At 53.9% G+C, this 20,971-nt stretch overlaps 1 protein-coding gene across 3 annotated transcripts; it reads right to left on the bottom strand.

Moving 5' to 3' along the window:
• Positions 1-1,760: 1,760 nt before the first annotated feature.
• On the bottom strand, positions 1,761-20,935 carry INPP5K (inositol polyphosphate-5-phosphatase K). 3 transcript variants are annotated; one of them, XM_045889593.3, is made up of 12 exons: positions 20,213-20,935; positions 18,292-18,399; positions 17,637-17,745; positions 13,831-13,947; positions 13,310-13,485; positions 12,631-12,742; positions 11,932-12,041; positions 4,856-5,042; positions 3,844-3,981; positions 3,508-3,591; positions 3,235-3,339; positions 1,761-3,057 (listed from the first exon to the last, which is right to left on the bottom strand). In XM_045889593.3, exons 1-12 carry the CDS (start codon positions 20,788-20,790, stop codon positions 2,998-3,000), a joined length of 1,884 nt encoding a protein of 627 aa, XP_045745549.2. In that variant the 5' UTR covers positions 20,791-20,935; the 3' UTR covers positions 1,761-2,997. The 3 variants fall into 3 exon arrangements, with proteins under 3 accessions (XP_045745549.2, XP_045745552.1, XP_045745550.2); XM_045889596.3 differs by having other exon boundaries at positions 17,637-17,738; positions 20,213-20,614; XM_045889594.3 differs by lacking the exon at positions 13,831-13,947.
• Positions 20,936-20,971: the final 36 nt, after the last annotated feature.

Raw genomic sequence — 20,971 nt, 5'->3', positions numbered from 1 at the left:
GTTCCCCAAACCAGAACGCACATCCTGCCCTAAGCCAACAAGATCTGTCAATAGGCGCTGCCCCTCCAGCATGTCTCCCCAGCTTGCCTCCTTCCCCGACAGCAGCAGGTGAGCCCCTTGAGTTTGGGAGGCCAGAGCTGCTGGGGGCTGGCCACACTGAGCAGAGTTTAGCTGGCGAGGCAGGAAGGCACTGTGAGGAGGCCCCTGTCCTACCCTCCTCAGGGGCCTCTAATGCTTGGGAGGACTGGACTCCCTGGCTCTGGGAGGCCTTAGCCCTGTTGGCTTCTTACTTTTCCATAGTACCTTCAGGTGCCCCTCACCCCCAATGTCCTGTTTTCTATCGTTATTGTTGCTAAATCACTGCTGACACTTTCCTGGCCTGGGACTGAGCCCTCAGGTCTTCAGCCATTCCTTATAGGAAGTAAGAAGGGGAAGAGGATGGGGAAAAGTGACCTTCCCAGAGGGAGACACTGGCACGGGAGGGGTGGAGTCCAGTGGGCCAGTGCTGGCCCTGACAGCCCCCTGGACAAGCACCTTCCCCTGGGGCACACTTTCCTTCCCTCCCCACGGCATCCCCCGCCCAGGAAAGGCCAGCAAAGCTTCCTTCCTTCCTCTGAGAAGCACATTTATCTAGGGCAGGCTCATCCCCGGTGGCCACACAATGGCCCTTATCAGCTGTGGAGCCAGGCACAGAGACCCAGTGCACACCAAGTCTCACACATTTCCTGTTTCCACCCAGCGGGTCAGGGCTGGGCCCAGAGCGGCCATATCCTGACTGGGGCCAAGAGGAGGCAGAACACTCCCCCTTCCCCTTCCCGACCTCTCAATCACTGCTGGACTCGCCCCTCCCAGGCCAGGGGGGGCCCCTCCAACAGGAGGCACGGGTAGGGGTGTGTGAAGACTTAAGGGGGAAGGGGAAAGGTGGGCGCGTGGACAAGCATGCTCCACAAGCAGAAGGTGGTGGTAGAGTGTCCCCTGAGACCCAGCCCCAGGGCTACATAGATCAGAGTAAGGAGATAGGTATGCTGTTGCTTTGGGTGTTTTTCCAACTGTTCTCTCACAATGATCTTGTGAATACATACATTATTTGTATTTTACAGACAACCAAGTGTAACTCGGATTCAAATCCAGGTCTTGACCTCATTCCTGTGTTTCTGGCTCTGCATGATACCACGGCTGCCTGTGTAACTTTGGATGGATCACGCCACTCCTCTGAGCCTTGGTTTCCCTGGCTGCAAATGACAGGTGCGGTGGGCAGCAGCCATGAGGCTTGTGCAGGTGAGAAGGCCAGAGGTGGGCAAGTGCGAGTGGTCAGGGCTCCTCAGGTGTGAGTGTGTTGGGGCAGGGACAGAGATTACCGTGGAGACCTTGGGGCAGGAGGCTCAGGGGAAAAAAGATGGTGACTTTTTTGGATAGCTTGACCTGGGACCAAGGCTCAAGACTAAGATGAAGGAATGTGGGTGAGGAGAGATGAACGAGTGAATGCAGAGCACCTTTTCTGAGAGCCGTCAGGTCCCAGAAACCCATTCTACTTCGCAGCAAGGTACACAAAGTGCCTAATAGCGTAGGTGGCTCGCCCCAACTGTGCCAGGGACCCAGGGGCCACCACCCTGGGACCTCACCCCATTCTCATCCGGGCACCATCTGCCACTCTCGGACACAGCAAGTCTGGTCTAGGTCTACAGGGCCCTTGTCCTAGAGTCTAGCAAGGGCATGGAGTCACACCACCACCACCAGCAGCTCGCCCGCCGCTGACATCATGGAGCCACACACAAGTGTAAAAGCCATGTTTCTAATTATCCCCCCCCCCCATACAACAGACATAGAACACAGCCACGGGCCACTAGAAGCCAGGGGGACAATTCTTGATGGTACACACGGCTCCCAGGGTGGAGTATGGATCATAGAGTGACTGGAGTGTCCCTCAGTCTCAGGTCATAGGATGGGCGTGACAATCACAGAGCAGGTTCCCTGAGGTGTCTTCTCCTGGGAGAAGGGCCGTTGAATCACCAGTGGCTGGAGGCAAGTGGCGGGAGTGGGACTGAGGGCCCACACAGCACCTAGAGAATGTTCTCTGAAGACCCTCAAGGCCAGATTCCGCAAAATGTCTAGATTTTGGCTCTCTTCTCTGCCTGCCTCCACTTCTAGGTGCTAGGGCAGTCTAGAGAGAGGGCAGGTTTCTGGCCAGTGACTGCAGGCAAGGGTAGGAGCAGATGAGCTTGACTGGGCAAGAAACAGCCTGGAAAAGTCTGTGGCCACAGTTCCTCTACCACCTGCCAACCCTTCACAAGAGGGCAGGTTAGGGCATGGAGCCTGACCCACCAGCCCCGGAACTTCTGGGTCAGACTCCATGGGGGCAGCGGTGCTGGCAGGACACTCATCATCCTGCCCACAGGACCTAAATAAGAGCCTGGGTAGAGGGGCCCCTCCATCCTGCCCACTTAGTCTAATTGCTTTTGCTACAAGCAGGGATCCCAAACCTTCTGCCCATCCCCCAGGGGGAGAGGCAATGAGATGCCAAGACTCCTGGAGCCCAGGGCTGCTTGTGCCAACCGGCCTATGGGGCCTGTGCAGATGCGAGCTTCTCCCCCCTCCCAGGCAGCCTGAGGCCCAGGATGGCGTGACAAGAATGCAGGCCTGTGCCAGATGGGGCATGTGCCTGGCAGGCCTGCTTGGGCGGGACTGGGAGTGTGTGGGGGGAAAATCAAGAAACAAGGTACAAGCTGGAGGGTCCTTCCCACATCCAGTGGATTGTCCCAGGTCTTCACTGTTGACAAACTAGCTGGTTTCACTCATATCTCAGCAACAAAAACCTGTATTTAAGTGGCCAATTCTAGAGATCTGGACCGGAGAGAGCAAAGGAGTGTGGCTAGAGCTCCCCCTGGGAGATGGAGGATACCTGCTGCCTCCTCTGGGGGCTGGGCTGGGCCCCCAGCGCTGCGGGCGGTGTGGGCAGACCAGCTCTGGCCTCCACCCTGGATCCACTCTCATCCGGGCTCAGATGTGTGGTTGGGCTTCCCCCAGTGGGTCCTCCGCTAAGAAGGAGCCAGGCTGGATCTACAAGGATAAAACAGGCGGTGAGTAGAAGGGGGGAAGGGAGAGCAGATTTTCCTCTGTGCCTTTCCATCACTCCCCTTCTCCAATGCATGCGGCTCCATGGTCCAGGTGGGTTCCTAGGCCTGTGGCATTGGAGAACTGAGGAGGGGCTCAAGTCCCCTTCCCCCACCAGCATACCTTGAAGGGTTTGCTTATCCCCACCACAGAATGTAGACTGTTGCTATAGTAACAGAGGAGAAACTGGTCCTCAGTCTCAGGGATATTGCTGGTATTGAAGTATACCTGGTGGGAGGATGGAGAGGAACGGGGTCAGCTCCCCGGCCTGGGCCCCACCCAGCTCTCAGCAACAAGTTATCCCACCCTCTGTTCCTTCCAAAAGACAGAGCAGTGCTCAGGCAAGGCCACACGTGGGAGACATGGAATACCTATCTCAGGGAAGCGGGCAGGTACCTGGCTCAGCCCATCGCTGAAGGAGACCTGGTTGTCCCTGACCCAGACATAGGACACGTAGTCATTAATGTGGCGCAGCCCCACCTGTGAGAGACGGGATTGGGCAGTCAGTGGTCTGGGAGGACACAGCACCTATGACAAGTCCCAAGGAGATGCCTCAGGCTGGCCATTGTACTGTATGCACCCTCCCCTTCACCGCCAGCCTCTAGGGGGGCAAGGACCCCTGTGTGATGAGCACGAGCTCTTCAGTCTCTGTACCCAGCTCCCGTGAGCCCCCAGGATGGATAAACCAGAAGGGTATGGCTGATGGACACCACGTCTTGCCTGCCACATCACCTTGTATAGTCCAATCCAGTCCCAGGGGCTGCTGAGAAAGTCTGGGGTCAAGGAGTAGCTGATCAACATGTCGTTCTCCATGGTCCACAGCCTCTCGGGTATCAGGGTGATCAGTGGGGCAGACACCAATGGCTTCAGCTACACAGAGGTGGGAAAGAGGGTGAAATCCCATAGCACCATTCCTTTCTCTGAGGCTCACGTTCTTGCTGTGAACTTTCCAACCCATCAGCGTCAGTGAGGGGGAAGAGGGGCATACAAGGGGGTGGGCACAGAACTCCACTAGGCTGCCCCAAGACAGTATCAGACCTTGGCTGGCCTGCTGGAAGGAGAAAGGGCCAAAGGCTTGTTAGGGGTGGCTGGCCCTGCCAGGGAGGATGGGGATGGGGGTCCAGTGGGTAACCAAGCAGACAGCCAAGTGCTGAGGGGAAAGGGTGGGGGAGAATGGGGGAGTTGCTGACAGGTTTAAGAAAGAAGCCAGGTAGCTGCTCTCAGGCCTCTAGGGTTCCTGACCCACAGTGGGGGGGTAGCCCTGGAGAGAACAGCTACAGGCATGTGGAGAGACACAACGGTATAAGGACAGACAAACCAGCCATGAAAAAGTGAAGGCTGAGGGCAGCCAGCAGGTCTCAAAGGAGGTCAACATTGCCTTGGTCATTTGATGGCAAGAAGCAAGGATGGAGGAAGCTCCCTTTGCAACCTGATCCAGGTAGATTTAAGACAAACAGAAGGAAGTCCTACTTACATGGTAGGTAATAAGCATAATGGAACCCATTAGCCCCAAGAGACAGTACCAAGAGGAAATGGAAACCTATTTACAAAGGGTCTGAACACATTTTTGACGGAGCCCTCAACAGCTTCTAAGAGCTGGGATACCTGACCTGGGAGGAGTGGCAATCGTGTCCTCCTACAGGTCTCCCCTGGGAGATGTGCTGACATTAGAATCCCGGGCTGGGGGGTTTGGGAGGTGGCCCAGCGGGTGCTCTGTCAAGTGCCAGGCAGCCTGGAAATTCACCTCCAAGTCAAAGGTGCTGGTGACCGGCTTATGGTCACTGATGCAGTACATCATGTGGCTGACATAGCTCCTCAGAGACAGGCAGAAGTGGGGGGCTGGCAGCCTCTGGGTGTGGGGGTTGGCCTGGGGCTGCCGCTTCAACCTCCACAGGATGCGGTCGGTCCATGCAGGCTTGCGTTTTTTCTCACTGGGGGTGGAGGGGAAAACGAAGGGTTGGCAGGAGAGCAAGACGGTACCCCCAGCAAGCCTGCTGGAGCCCCTAACACCAGGGCCTCTCAGTGGCCAAGAGACCCCTGGGCCCCAGTGGGAGTGTGGCATGGCAGCAGGGAGGAGGGGGCCCGAGAGAATCAGAAGCATACTGGCCTTTGTCAGACTCAGCCAAGGACCTCCAGTCTAGTCTTCGTTTTTATGAATCAAATTGTGATTCAGAAACATTCCACTTCAAAGCTTTGCTGACTTCTAGACCGAAAGCAGCAGTAGAGCAAAGAAGCTGAGGTCTGGATTTCAGAGTTAGAGGTAAGCTGGAATTGGGCTTCCCTCTCACTAACGGTGCAACCTCAGGAAAGGGAAGCACTCGGGGAGGCTCACTGTGTGCCTGCCATCAGTACCGCTGGTCCCCTCTCTCAAAGGCAGAGAAATCGAGACTCAGCGAACTTTCCCGAAGTCACACAGCTACTGAGTGGTGGAGTCAGGATTCAAGGCCAGGCAGCACGACCACAGAGCACAAGCTCTTCATGACCAGGCCACCTTCTCCTCGACCTCAGCTTCCTCATCTGTAAAATGAAGGTAATAGTTACCTCACAGGGTTGCTGACATGATTGAATGAGGAAAAGCACACAAAATTACTTAGCACAGTGCCTGGCACGAAATAAGCTCCCTGTAATCACTGGCTGTTTTGACTCTTTGTTCTCAAGAGCCAACTGAGAGGGGCGCCTGGGTGGCTCAGTCGTTAAGCGTCTGCCTTCAGTTCAGGTCGTGATCCCAGGGTCCTGGGATCGAGCCCTGCAACGGGCTCCCTGCTCCATGGGAAGCCTGCTTCTCCCTCTCCCACTCCCCCTGCTTGTGTTCCCTCTCTGTCTCCCTCTGTCAAAAAAATAAATCTTTAAAAAAAAAAAAAAAAGAGTCAACTGAGAAACCTCTGGCCTGTTCTTTGCTTTAGCTTCACTGAGGAGCCCAAGAGGCTGTACACCCCTGGAGACAGAAGTTCTTTCCTCCCCTAGGAAACTGTGGTTGCCCAAGACAGGCAAGCCTCTGACTCCTAACACAGCCATGCCCAGGCAGCTATAGGGGTGTTCTCTAAGACCAAGCAGTGCCCTCCAAGGGGGGGCCCCAAGTCCTGGAAAGGGGGTGGGGGCAGCTTCTGTTCTGGGTTCCTCCCCCTTGAGTGTAAATGAACCCAGAGTAGTAAAGCCTAGTCAGATGGTTTCCTACTTTAAAACCTTTCAGGGGCGCCTGGGTGGCTCAGATGGTTAAGCGTCTGCCTTCGGCTCAGGTCATGATCTCAGGGTCCTGGGATCGAGTCCCGCATCGGGCTCCCTGCTCCTTGGGAGCCTGCTTCTCCCTCTGCCTTTCTCTCTCGCTCTGTCTCTCATGAATAAAAAAAAACAAAAAACAAAAACAAAAAAACCCAAAAACCTTTCAGGAGTCTTCACTGCCTCCAGAATAAAGCCCAGGTCCCCAAGCACGGCTTTTAAGGAGCCTGACCCCCTCATCCTACACCATCTCCCACCACTGTCCCACACCCGCCCACCACAGTGACTCTCCAGCCTCTGGACCTTTCCTCGTGCAGTTTGTGCTGCCTGGAACACCCTTCTTCACAGGGAGAGGCCCAGTTCCAGTGCTGTCTTTGTCCGAAAGCCGTCTTTGAGCTCTACTTTCCGCTTCCAAAGCATTCTGCACCAGTGCTTCCCCTATTATGTTATCCAGTGCTGTTGTTTTCTGTTTCCCAGGCGGCATACTGGTTCGTGTGGGAGGGTGGGAGGCAAGGACTGGCTCTTGAGATCTCCTGCGTGGCCTGGACCGTAGTCCGCACAACTGCTTGTGGAACCCAAACTCACGAAAACCCCAAACTCAATCTCTCTCCTCAAAAATGCCCATCTAATCCTGACGTATACAGTTTCAGATGCTGATAACCAGTTTGCAATGCTATTTTTTGTCGTTTTATTCACTTACTATTTTTTTTTAAAGATTTTATTTATTTATTTGACACAGCGAACACAAGTAGGGGGAGCGGCAGAGGGAGAGGGAGAAGCAGGCTCCCCGCTGAGCAGGGAGGCCGATGCGGGAGCCAGGCGCCCCTCACTTACTATTTGTTTTTTTAAGATTTTTACATTTATTTTATTTATTTGAAAGAGAGAGAGAGAGAGAGCGCACAAGCAGGGGAGAGGGAGGAGGCTCGCCGCCAAGCAGGGAGCCTGACTCGGGGCTCGATCCCAGGACCCCGGGATCAAGACCTGAGCCGAAAGCAGATGCTTGATGGACTAAGCCACCCCGGTGCCCCCATTTACTATTTTAAATAAACATTTCCGACATACTGTTGTCAATTCAACAGCAATACAGTCTTCTAGCAACAGAGAGGCAGAATGATGTCTCACTGGTAAAGTCCGACTCCACAATCAGACACCAGGATCTGGGGGGAGGTTCTGCCCTGTTAATTAAGAGCTATGTGGTTCTGGTTGGTGAACACGTGACTTGGAGAGAGTGGCAGGCTCGGAGGGCATGGAAGCTCCTCGCCCTCTCCCCACACCTTGCCCTAGGCCTCTTTTCCATCTGCCGGTTCCTGAATTATATCACTTTATAATTAACTGGTAATCTAGTTTAAAAGAGAGAGAGAAAGCTATGTGCCCATGGGCAAGTGGCTTCACTTCTCCCAGCCTCAGCTTCTTCAGCTCTAAGATGGGGTGATAACAGTACTTACTTCAAAGAGCCATGTGAGGATTAAACAAATTAAGGTGTGTTAAGGGAGTGGTCAAGAAGTGCTAACTGGCTCAACCACATCTGTTTGGGGCTCCTGGGGTTGTCTCAACCTTCTACTCTTCTGAGGAGTGTTCAGAGCACACCAGAATATGCTATTTCCACTCCAGAGACGACAGACATACAATCTCCGAACCTACCTTGGACATTCAGTACCTAGCAATGCTTAAACTTGGGACTGAACCACACAAATGTACCACTTTCCCTTTCAAAGCATTCCCCCTCCCCAACTTCCCTATTATGGTGACTTGCTGTCACTTCAGGATCCTCCCCAAGTCCGGACCACAGCCTGTCTCTCCTTCCTCCTCAGTACCTCTCAACCTGTCTTCCTTTTCTCCTTTTCCAGGGCCTGCCCAGGCTTATCACTGGGCACCTGTATGCTTCAGTCTTTCAATGAAGATTTACTGAGCCCTTATTATATGCTGGGCAACTGGGGATCTGAAAAACGGGACTGACAAAGTCCTCGAGGAGCTTGTCTGACAAAAAAAAGACAAGAAACAAGTTAAACGAATTTGGGCACCTGGCTGGCTCAGTTGGTAGAACATGTGACTCTCAATCTCAGGGTCGTGAGTTCAAGCCTCATGTTGGGCGTGGAGCCTACTTAAAAATAAATAAATGCATAAATAAATGTGTATGTACAAGTTAAATATTACATATATTCTCTCAGTTCTCCATTTCTTTCTTAAAAAAAAAAAAAAAAGATTTATTTTAGGGAGAGGTGCACATGCACGCATGCAGGGGGTAGGGGCAGAGGGAGAAAGAAACTCAAGCAGACTGTGCTGAGCATGGAGCCAGACTTGGGGTTTGATTCCACAACCCTGATGAGATCACGACCTGAGCCGAAATGAAGAGTTGGATGCTTAACCGACTAAGCCCCCCAGTGGGGCCCTCCCCTGCCCAGTTCTCCATTTCTAATAATGACAATTGCAAAAGATGGGGGTCCTTCTGTGCCTTTGACACTGTGATAGGTGTCTCATGGACTGTCGCGATCCTCTCGGCACTGGAAGAATGTTACAGGTCACATTCTCCCCACCACTACAAGACACTGAAGTTCAGACGTCACCCTGTGCAGGTGGAAGTCGGATGCCTGCCCAGGTCCATGAATTCCATGCTCCTCCCACTGCACTCCAATGTGGCCAATTCCCAGCAGCCAGAACTGTCTCATCGCATGCCTTACCAGAACCAGACCTCACTTAGGCTTTTTGACTGAATGGTTGTGACTAAGTACAAGAATTGTTTCTGGAGATCACTATGTCCTTACTTTAGACAAATCAGAACCAACAAGCTCTGCAAATTTCTCTTTAAGAGCCCAGAAAGCTGAGCCGATTTACTGACCCCAAAGTAGTGATGTGTTCCATTTCTGGGTTTGAAATGGAACTTTTCCCTTCGGCTCCCTATAGATGGCTTCTAAGTGTCTTACTGAACTCTGGACCTGAGTCTTGACTGGATTGATACTATCCTCTGCTCATTGCCTAGTGGAGAGGCTGACCAGGCTCACGTCAACTGTAACAAAACCCTATGGCAATCCCTGACTTTAACAGGATTTCCCGCTTTGGGCCTGTTCACCCTCCTCTGTAATGGAGCTGACCTCGTTTCTCATTACGTCCTGGCTTAGGGGAGGTTGCTGTCGGTGGGCAAAGATGCACGTGTACCGTGCCCCAAACACGACTCACTCACAGTCACTTTGTACCGCTGGTCAGGCTCTTCTCGAGGTGCCTCTCACTGGCGCTGCTGACTGACAGGAATGCCTGCCCCTCTCCCCTCTCTGCTACACTCTGCTGTTTCCTTGACAGCAGCTCTGACTGACTATTCCTGGTTCAGCTGCCCGCCTCTTTACCATTCGCTCAACCTCCTTCAGCACTTCCAGAGTTCTAGAATCTTCTACTGGCCAACTCCTGGACTTGATAGTGCTTATTTGGATCTCTTGCTATGGGTGGATTCCTCTAATAGACTGGCTGCTCCTTAAATACCTTATCTTTTCCTTCTGTCCTCTCAGGCTGCCAATTCAAACACATGCCAGGCACTATGCTACATACCAGAGATGGCCATAAATCAGATCCAGTCTCTTCAGGCATTCATAGTACAGCAGGAAAAGCACACTGTGTCTTGAAAACGACACTGAAAGCATGGTGTGTGCAAGGCTTTCAGGCAGCATACGGGCAGGAGAGAACTCTCAGTGAGATGGGGGAAGGGTCAGGGAAGGCCTTCTAACAGCGATGATGTCTGAGCTGGTTTTTCAAGGATAAAGAACAGTCTGGTTACACAGGCACATGGTAAGTGCTTGGTAATGTCAGTCACAATGTGGATTGTACCTATTATGTGGAAGTAAGTACCTGCCTCCTCCTTAGCAACCCTCTGCTAGCCCCATCCTGCCCTCCTTTTTGCTGCTGCCGGCAAGGCTGGCTGTGAACTTGGAGGTGCTGTGGGCTAGACAGAAGCACTGCGGGCCACCGAGTCCAGCTCCGCCATTACCAGCTGAGCCTCCTGGGGAAGTCCTTTAACATCTTGGGGCCTCTGTACCCAATCTCAGTACCTGCTGATCATAGCCTAGCCGACGCTCAGCTGTCTTCAATGCCTTCTAGTCTCCTGGTGGCTTCCCTACCGCACCTGGGGGTGGGGGCAAAGGGACCCCGGGCCACATGGCCTGCCAGCAGCAATCTTCCAGCTAGCAAGTGAGCACTGGAAGTCCACTGGTCGGAGGTCCCAGCCGCCAAGGCCCAGGCCCAGGCCCATCCCACCAAGGCCTCACAATTCCCATGACAGCTCTCATTTCCAATGGATGGCTGGAGAGACTAGCAGTCTCCCTGCAGCTGGGGCCCCGGGCCGCCTCGCCAGCTGGCTCCTGCCCTCTTACCTCCTTTCCGGCCTGCTCTGTTCGTGGCCTCTTTCTGTGTGCACTTGCCAGCCCATGACCCCAGCACGTCTTGCTCCACACTCCTGAAAGGCCTCGCCCCCTCTCCCTTCCTTGGAGGGGAGACGCTGGGGCTCTGTCACGCCCCTGCCAGCACAGGGCCGTCCGCTCCAGCTCTCACCCCGGCCTGGCTGGGGAGACGCCTGTTCCCTCCCCACACTCCAGAGGCCCTGCCCTGGAGGCACCTCCTGCCTCCCTCATAAGACAGTCCTGCTGAGAGGAGTTACGTGAAGGAGCTGCTCCGGGGGTAACAAAAACCCTGTAACATGGAAGGTGTTCTTTTTCTTCAAAGAGACGAGAATCCTTGCCAAATTGGGCCGGGAACTTCATGGCAGAGCTACTCTTGACCCTCTGCCTAAGCTTAAAGTTTGGGTGGTTTCCTGGCCCCTTCTCGGGTCCTAGAGAGGTTTTCAGTAAAACTACTACTACCCGAAGACGCGAATCGAACACCAGCAGTTGCTACAGTGCTCACCAGCCGCCAGGCACCGGGCTAAGCACGTGCCAAGGTCTCATTCAGTCCTCAACCCCATGAGGTGGGTACTACTATCATCCCCATTTTGTAGAGGACGATATTGAGGTTTAAATACCTCATCCAAGGACATGCAGCTGAGGAGGAGCACAGCTGTATTTCTAACTACTAGATACACTGTCTCTACATTGTTCCCCATAAACTTCTCTATTGACACCTACTACTTCATCTTCCTAAGTAGTACCTGATCCACTCACAGCTGGGGCAGGGGTACGCGATACCAGTAACGGGCTGAGCCAAGAGCTCTGTGCCCCTGTCTGGGAAGGACCAGAAAGCCTGGGGGAGTGGAAGCACGGGTTCCCAGAATGCTGGAACGCAGTCCCTCCCGAGTGAGGAATCAGCTGCTTCCCCCCCACCCCCTCCTTGCCCTACCTGCCCTGCCCCTGCCCCCAGCCCCCACCCTTGCCAGCACCTTCCTGCTCTCTGAGGACAACCTGGGACAGCTCCCACAGTCAGCGCCGCATGAGGCGGGTGGGAGGTGCCACCCCTGAGGGGACGGCTGCATCTACTCCTGCTTCCCTAACACTTCTATTCTGAGGCAGCTCCCTCTGCCACTAGGGCCCACAAACCTGACTTCCCAGGCCTCTTGGCCCCTCATTCCCTCCTCACAGGCTAATTCCAAATTGGTGGCAGGCTGATCCTCTCCTGGGGGAGCCCCCTCACCTGGTGTCATAGTTGTTGGAGTTCTTATCAAACTTGTAGGTGGGTGGGAAGAGCAGGGGGCCCTCCTGGAATTCCCGGAGCAGTGGATCATGTCTCTTGGCAATGCTGAGCTGGAGAGAAAGCCACAGGCCCGTCTCCTAGTGGTCCTGACCCAATGGCCCAGCACACACTCCATTCGAGGGATCAGCACATGCCATCGCCGCAGGTCAAGAGTCAAGCAACACCACCTCACTTCCTCACTGCTCCACTGACGGCCTCAGCGGCCATCCCCACTCCACCCCCAGCTTCAGGAAAGCTAAAGCCTTTTGCAAACATTATCCCATAGTCCCAGGGGAGGCAGCTGCCTGCCATTTCCCAGTCCTTGGACTACAGGGACCAGGCTTTGAATTCCGTCTCTCTGGGAGTCACCAGCAAACATGTATCAGAGGGGAGGCAGGGGTAGCCAGGGTCCCCCCAAAGGGCAACCCAAAGCCCTTCTTGTTCCCTATCTTGACACACACCCAGCAGCTCCTCCAGGGGAAGATCAGGCTCCTGGGTGCAAAGCCCTGTTAAACTCCTCCCCACCCGGGAACAAGGACTTCAGAGGCCTGGAAACGGAGAACAGGTGGCTAAGGGACCTGAGCAGTGCCCCCCACATTTGATGTTGGACTTCCACAATGGGCTCCGATCACCCCTCCGGACCCTTCCCTCACTTGATACCTGATCCTTCTCCCACAGATCACTGTAGCACCGATTTTTTATGGATTCCCGGACAAAATGCAGCCCAAAGTCATCGATCCGAAAGTTCATGTCTCCAAACCAGAGAATGAGGCTGCAGAGAGAAAAGAAGGCAGCTGAGGGTTGTGATGAGGTGAGAGAAGGGAGGAGCAACGGGCCTTAGGCCTGCTCGCTCCTCCAGCGCAGAGCTCGGGCGGCAGGTGAGGTGCCGGAAGCTGGGAGAGGAGCCAGAGACAGTGACGACAAGGCATGAGCCCTAATGAACTGTTCTCATGGCCGTTTCCCTGCCATGTAAGCCAAAGAGACCAGCCGCCAGGGGTGAATAACAAACACAAGAGCAGGCTCTCGCCCTCCCTCCCCCTCCCTCAACGGGCCACCAGGCAAGGCTGAGAACCAGGTCCCTGTGGGTGACCTCAGGGACCCTGGGGTTCTTGATCTGGGATCTTCAGAAGTGTCCAGAATTCCTAAGCGGGACATGGGGGCCAGGGAAAGGGAAGAGGTCCTAGACCCCAGGCAGGTAAAGCTGGACAGGAGAGCAGATGGGGCATCACGGAATAGGCTGGGAAGGGCTGGGGTGGAACCCAGGCTGCCTGAGGAGAATGCTAGCTTGGGCTGGTGTGGGGGCGAGGACAGGGGCGGCAGTTGATAAGTGCATGCTCACTCATGCTCCAGGATGTTGGGGATATCCTGTCCCTCAAAATTTTGCATCTCCAGGATCCAGTCAAAGTGCTCTAGCCGCTGGTCATTGTTGGCCATGTGGGGGGGCAGGTGGCAGTTGATGATGCTGACATAGTAGCCATAAAGCTTCAGGCATATGGTGACGCCCCCTTTGTTCCCCTGGTAGGACAAGTGGGCAGAAGGGTGGAAGTTGCTCTGGGTGAGACACACCTCCCCTTTCCCATCCCAAGCCTGAGGGGAGATGGTCTCGCCCGCCACAAGACCTCCCAGGGCCAGACGCTCAGCTCCCTGGAGTGACCTCTCTCCATCTAAGAGCCCTGCTCACCTGGCCCGAGGTCTCAAGGGTGCAAAGCTCCCAGAGGCAGGAGAGTAGGGATGCGGGGCACCGGCGTGGAAGACTCACGCCACCCCCCTTTTCCATCTGCTCACCCCTACAGCGTCCAGCCCTCCCCAGCCCAGTGGCAGAAGGCCTTCCAGCTCATGACTCAGAAAACTCATCCTTACCCAGTACCCGAAGAGGCCAGTGGGGGTGGATTTAGTAGAGAGGATCTGGACAAAGGGCAAATGCTGATGCTTGGCAAAGAATAGCAAGAGGAGCCCCTGCATGCGGACGCTGGAGACCTACAGCACAGGGGGGACAATGGTCATTCATTTCCCTGCACAAGCTGAGCAAGTCCCTCCCTAGCCCTGAGGTCAACGGTATCTCCGCTCCAGGCTCAGAGTTTTACTGCCCTGAACTGCCAAATGATGCATTCTGAGAGCTAAGCCAGGTCCAGCGCCTGTTCCTGCTCAGGTGGAAGGCAGAGAAGACAAGGCTACCAGGGCACCCTGCCCCGAGGAGGGCATCGACTCTCCAGGCCCAGTACCATGCAGCCTAGCGACTCCTCTCACCCTGCTCTCTGGGTCCTTAGGGCACTCCGGGCTGCCACCCCCGCGGGCCAGGGCCTCAGAGAGGGATGGCGCAATGTAGGATAGTGGCTAAGGGCACTGGCTTTGGAGTTAGCCAGATCTGGTTTCAAATTCCACTTGGGCTCTTAGAATTTGCTACTGGGCCAAGTCTCAGTCTATTTGCTCATTGAAAAATCAGGACTCTATCTCATCTATCTCATGGATGCTGGAAGGATTAACTGGCAGCTATTCTTTCCTGGTTTAAGGATTTAAAAAAATTTCTTTAGTAATCTCTACAACCAATGTTGGGTTCAAACTCACAACCCCAAGATCAAGAGTCTAATGCTCTTCTGACTGAGCCATCCAGGCACTCCTGGTTTAAAGACTTTTTTAAATGCAGGGAGGGGCACCTGGCTGGCTCAGAGCACATGATTCTTGATCTCAGGGTCGTGAGTTCAAGCCCCACAATGGGCGTGAAGCCTACTTTAAAAAAAAAAAAAAAAGTAAATTCAGGGAAAGAACATGAGAGACCCTTCTAGGGAGCTAGAAATATTCTGTACCTTGACTTGACTGGTGGTAACACTGATGCATATACAAATAAAAAGCCATTAAAAATACACCTAATTTCTGCATACATTATAATGTTCAGTGGAAAAAAATTAAGAAAATGTTCCCCCAAATAATTATACACTGTGGGTAGCTGGATTTCCATGAAGGCAATGCAGAGGCAATGAGAGCAAGCATGGTGGACATGTGTTTGCAGGTCGGGGAGAATAGCCACAGTCTACTAAAATCCTTCATACTGCATTTAATCTTCACGCCAACCTTGTAAGGAACTGCTGTCCCTGAAGGCTGAGGCTCAAGGAGACTAAGGAACCAGGAAAACTATTCGTATAACAATGTTTGAGGTCCGGGATCCCTAAAATCCCTGCTCTGTGAGGTGGGGTGGGAAAGGGCCATAGCCAGTGACCCGCTCTCAGCCTCAGGCTGTCTACACCTACCACCCGAGTAGCTGTTTCCGGAGCTTGAGGTTGCAGAGGCCAAGGAGGAAATCCCCGGGTGGGGAGCATGTCCTGGGGCCTTCCAGGAATTATGAAACTTGATCCCGCAGGCCAGGAGCTCTGGCACCGTGGAGGAGTCAAAGCAAGGGGAACCCCAAACCCAAGACTGAGTGAGGAGGTGTGAGAACCTAGCATTGGGTAGAGGTTGCTACAAATGTGTCTCCAACCCCACCCTCTAGCCCCAGTCTTGGTCTCTCCCACTGACAAGCATATATGCCAATGGAACTGACTCCTAAGGAACTGATAAAGGTCCAGAAGAACTTTCAAGCTTAACCCTAACCCACAGAGCAGGTCTGGACCACTGGAACCCCGCACAAAGGCATCAGTGTGCTTTGTGAAGGAGCAAGGGAGGGGGATCGGGTGGCAGGAAAGCCTGGGACTGGGAGAAAGGGTGGGGCTGTGGGGAAAGGCGGGAGACTTGTAGAAGTTCTGTTGGAGGAAGTGAAGTAGGAGGAGCTAAGGAAGGGGCTAAAGGGAGGGAGCTAGGGGCCCTGGAGCCAACAAAGGGGGTCAGGCCCAGGCTTCTCAACCTGTAACTGGCAAACTCCCGTCAAAGGAAGAGGCTGCAAGCAGGGCTCACCCCTTCACCTCAGTTCTTGGCTAGGGGAAAGAGGGTCACCCATCTGCTTTGGGTGCTAGGCCCTGAGGCAGGCCTCCCAAACACGGGAGGCCACATGGGTAGAATGGGTTGTGTCCCTGCCACAAGCTGAGCTAATTTCCTTGGCTTGATTCCATTCTACCAATCCCTTGCCAGTGAGCCGGGGTGTAAGGAAGCCTCCCGTCTTGGGAAGAGAGTGGGTGGTGAGAAAAGTGGTTCTGCCTTCTCAGAGGGTGGTTCCACATCTGTAGGAAGAGGCCTGAGCTTCATCTGGAGAGAGCCAGGGGCTTGAGGACTGACCTTTTCCAGCCTTAGCAGCAGGGCAAGGCTTGTATTCCCTCCTCCTGGCTCTGCCCTCGAGAGGACTCACAGCTCTTGCCTCAGCACCCTTAAGCAAACTGGGGTAAGAGAATTAATTCTGAAGAAATGAGTCACCCTGGAAGGGACTAAAGGAATTCTGGTATTTCCAAGAAGCACTGCACAGGGTGCTTTGAATGGGAGTATGCTTTATGCCCCAGCTGTGCAGGACGTAAAGGTGAAGACCCAGCAATCTAGAGCCTTCCTGTGGGTTCTCCTATGGTCTGCTTTCCCCAAAGAATACTGGCCCTTCGGACTGAGAACTATTTTCCTCTCCTCTCCTAACCTCTGAGCCCCTGAGAATTTGAGGTACATGTCTCCTGTGATCAGAGGACACCCTCTGATACCAGCAGGCTAGCCATGGGATACCTGTCAGCCTCAGAGCTCACCAGCAGAGCAATAAAGTATAATAGTAAAGAACATGGGTTATGGGGCGCCTGGATGGTTCAATCAGTTAAGCAACTGCCTTTGGCTCAGTCATGGTCCTGGGGTACTGGGATCGAGCCCCGCATTGGTGCCCTGTTCAGTGGGGAGTCTGCTTCTCCCTCTGCCTCTGCCCTTTCCCCTTGCTCATGCTCTTGCTCGTGCTGTCTCTCTCAAATGAATAAAAGGAAAATTTCTAAAAATAAGTAAATAAATAAATAAAATAAAAATAAATTCCATGCTAAATGCAATAAAGAAAAAAAAAAGAACATGGGTTACGAAATTTGAAAGATCTAGATTCAAATCCCAGACAGCCTCTGTGACCTTTCAGTCTTGGTTTTTTCTGTAAAATACCCACATTTCAAGAGAGTTAAGAGTTCTCAATGCGTATCAAGAGCTTATTTGTGATGCTTACTCCCAAGTAAGCACTCAGTAAATGTTAGCAGTTATTATCTTTTTTAATGTTTTATTTATTTATTCATGAGAGTCAGAGAGAGAGAGAGGCAGAGGCAGAGGGAGAAGCAGGCTCCCCGCCTAGCAGGGAGCCCGATGCGGAACTCGATCCCAGGACCCTGGGATCATGACCTGAGCCGAAGGCAGACGCTTAACCATCTGAGCCACCCAGGCGCCCGTCAGCAGTTATTATCATACTCAGGGATTTCAGGCTGGGCACGTGAGTAGGGATTGAAGGCTGACGGTGGATAGGCACCGAAGTGTTAATAAGGCCTGCTGTGCTTCCCCCAGGATTCTCCCAACATGAAAAATGTCAAGGTGTTAAACTAACCCCTGGGGTCCCAGCTCAGCTCCAGCTACATTGGAAAGACACAAGGCAGGCAGGAGCCCCAGGAAGCCAGGAGCAACTGAGGTTTAGGCCTTTAAATAAATGGAAACAGCATGAAAGTCTGAGCAGGAGACCAAAGGACTGGGGCTTAGTGACAAGAGGTGAGACACATTTCCCAACTGCCCATGAACTTGTAAGTTACCTTGACGAAGCTCAGAGGAGAAAGCACATCCATGAAGAAACTGCTCCATGGGTCTTCAAAGGCAGTGTCAGAGAGGAGGCTCAGGATCCCACAGTTCATTTCCTGCAAACTGCCCATTCCAGGTCAGAGGCTCTCTCCTTGGCCTGGAGGGTAGCGCCTCTGCCACAGACATTTAGTACTGCCCTCGGCACTTTCAAACCTTGGGTCCTCATGACCATGCGCTCTCCCTCCCGTGGCCAATGACTGCCAACCCCTTGCCATTACTGACTCAGGACAAGAGACACTGACTGATCCTGATGCAGGCTGAAAGCTCCTAGCCTTCAGCCTCCACAGCAAAGGAGGACAGGTGACAGGAGTACCCCACGGGGACAACTTTGGACTGGTCGGGCTTATCGATCTCAGAAATGGGAATGGGGGGCGCCTGGGTGGCTCAGATGGTTAAGCGTCTGCCTTCAGCTCAGGTCATGATCCCAGGGTCCTGGGATCGAGCCCCGCATCGGGCTCCCGGCTCAGCGGGGAGCCTGCTTCTCCCTCTGACCCTCTCCCCTCCTCTCATGCTGTTTCTCTCGCTCGCTCACTCTCTAAAAAATAAATAAAATCTTAAAAGAAAAAAAAAAGAAATGGGAATGGGGGAAGGGACACTGCAGACACCTACCCAATGACATAGATGTCCAGATTCAGGTTGTCTTTGTTCAGCTGAAGAAGATCGCTGAGGTCTAGAGGAGGTGCTGCAGAGGCCACGTTCCACGTCACCACATGTATGCTGTGTAGGGGTAGGAAGGGAAGTCGAGGAGGGGGGGGGGTAGGACCTTATCCAGGTAACGAATGGGTCTGCTAATGGAGTGCAACCATAATGGGAAACGCGAGTTTCTGTACCTGGTAGTGGGAACAGGGGCACTGAACTACAAGCCCTTCATCCTCACTTTGTTCCTGAAGCAGGATATTTCCACCCCATTTTGGCTCCTCCGTGCAGGCCCACAGCTGCCCACAGCTGGCGGCACTGCTGCTGCTGACATTAGGAAAGGCTGCCAAGTGGGCGCAAAGGTTTCAGGGTCAGGCGAGGAAAGGAATGGGGATGGGGTTGGTAGTCAGGAATTCAATAATTCCACCAGCCATTCACACCTCAGGGCTCCTAAGGCCACCAGAAAGATTTTGGAGGTCCAGTTTTTACCTTGTAAGAGGACTCAGCACTACAAGACAGGAGAATTTCAAAAATAACAAAGATAGCACCACCACATTCCCTTCCTTCCTTCTTCCTAGCAGGTCCCTGGAGCATAACCAATTCTGCCAAGCATTTCAGGGAGCCTAAAGGTGAAGATTCTAAATGACAGGGTTCTCAACATCTCTCTCAGGAGTCTACCCTCCTTTGGGAAAAGTCATCAGCTGGATAGCATCCTCAACCTTGGCTTCATATAAACCCTACGGAAGCAAGACAACTAGATCAGCAGCTCTCAATCACAATGGATCCCATCAGAGGCTCAGGGGAAGGAGACACTTGCAGATCTCTTTCACTGAGTAGTTACAGCAACACTCCAAGAAAGCCCCAGACTCAGCTGAGTACAGAGCAGTCAGGGGCTACAAAACCTGTAGAGACCAAGGTCCAGCCACCAAGCCTTAGGTGAGTCCTAGGTACACCATGAGGAGGAGGACCTCCAGCAGAGAAAAACCTAGAATGGGCAAGGGTACAGGGGGTTGAGAGAGATGGGAGAAAAGAGCAGGATGTCCAAAATCATCTCTTCTCCACCAGATCCTGTTCTTAGAGGTCCATGTTCTAAAAAGCACAACTTGAAATTCTTGGCCGGCTTAATACAACTTCCTGCCCCTCCCTACGAACATCAACAAAACAATACACAAACCACCTTCCCAGGCATTCGGCCAGAGATTCTGCACTTTGTTTGTTTACGATCTCCCCCTGCTGTCCAACAGAGGATTAAGGAAAGCAGCCCTTTTAGTCCAAGGCTCTTTGTTTTCCCAGGGACTGACTCTAAGTGGATGGAGAGCAAAAGTCGGAATTTCTTGCCCTCACTCTCAGATCCGACGATTAGCAGCAAATCCTTGCATCGTGACTTGCACTAAGTTGGTGATTAGCTTTGTTCTTCGTTAAAGAGCAAGCATGGTACCAGGCTATATCACTGCACTAACGGATCTTACTTAAACCGGATTTCGGATTTCGGGAGGTCACAACGGGATCAGGCAGACCCCGTGATGTATGTGCTGATCAAAAGAACAAGATTTCTATTCTAGGGCTGAGAGGAGAATGCCTTGTTCTGTCTTTAACTTCAAGCAGCCCAATACTGTTGCCTCCGCCAGAAGCCAACCGAGACACCTGCATGGGGCGCCCAAATGGGAACGAGCTCGGCGGCCCGAGTTTGGAGGGAGTGCGGGGCTTGGGCCCGAAACAGCCCCCTCGCCATTGGCTTGGGAGAACTGGGGAGGGTCTCTGAGCTAGAGTCAGTCCTGCAGGCCTAGCCCCTTCTCTCCCAGTCTGGCTGTACCCCAGATCCGCAGCCCCGAAAGGGTAGGAGATGGTGATCCCGCCCGGAACAGGCCGGCTTGCCCGCAGATGCCTTCCTCACCTGAGCGTCTTGCCTCTCGGCTCAGTCGGCTTCCGTGGGCTCACGGCCGCCATCGTCCCCACGCCGCGGCCCGGCCGGCTCGCGCCTCCCCGCCCCCGCCGCTCCTGGCCCGATCCACCTCCCTCCGGCAGCAGGTCCCGGCTAGCTTGCTCTCGCCCGATTGTTTTCCTTCCGGATTCTGACCCTCCGCCTCGGCTTCCGTAAGAGGCGGGGCTTGAGGGCACGGAGGGCTCTGGGTGGTGCGGCCTGGGGGAGGAGGCGGGACTCCCCACGGAGCGCGAACGGCGAAAGGAAAGAGGCGCGTCTCCGCGCCCGCCGAACCCGACGCAACACTGCCCCGCCCGGCGCGCGCATCTGGCAGCCCCGCGGCTCCCAGGGTGCCCCGCGCGAGGCCGGCCGGGAGGGGGAGTGTTCCGGCGGAAGCCGCGGCCCGGCCCGTTTGGCCGGTTATCGGAGTTGAGGTCTCTGGCCTGTGCGCTGTGCCCCCCCACCTCCCCAACGTCCACAGGCCCAAAGGGCGAAGGGGGGTGGCAGTCCAGCCGCTGTCCTGCCTGTGAAGCAGCCTCATTGCCCCTCATCTACAGGTAATCGCTCTCGAGTTGGGCATAGAGCTCCTCCATCCTTAGTTCTCCTCCACTTCCACTTTCAGGTGTTTCCCGCTTTTCACACTCATTAGGTTACCTATTACACGTTAGACGTTGGGGGTGCCCGGACTCTTAAAAAATTAGCCACCAAAGAATGAACAATAAATCATTGCCT

The sequence above is a fragment of the Mirounga angustirostris genome, unplaced genomic scaffold (genome assembly GCF_029215605.1).
Source record: "Mirounga angustirostris isolate CCGP_5_RB_7025 unplaced genomic scaffold, mMirAng1.0.hap1 SCAF_17, whole genome shotgun sequence".
Classification (NCBI taxonomy): Eukaryota; Metazoa; Chordata; class Mammalia; order Carnivora; family Phocidae; genus Mirounga; species Mirounga angustirostris.
Note: the sequence above shows the minus strand (reverse complement) of the source record. Positions and strands in the feature narration are given on the sequence as shown.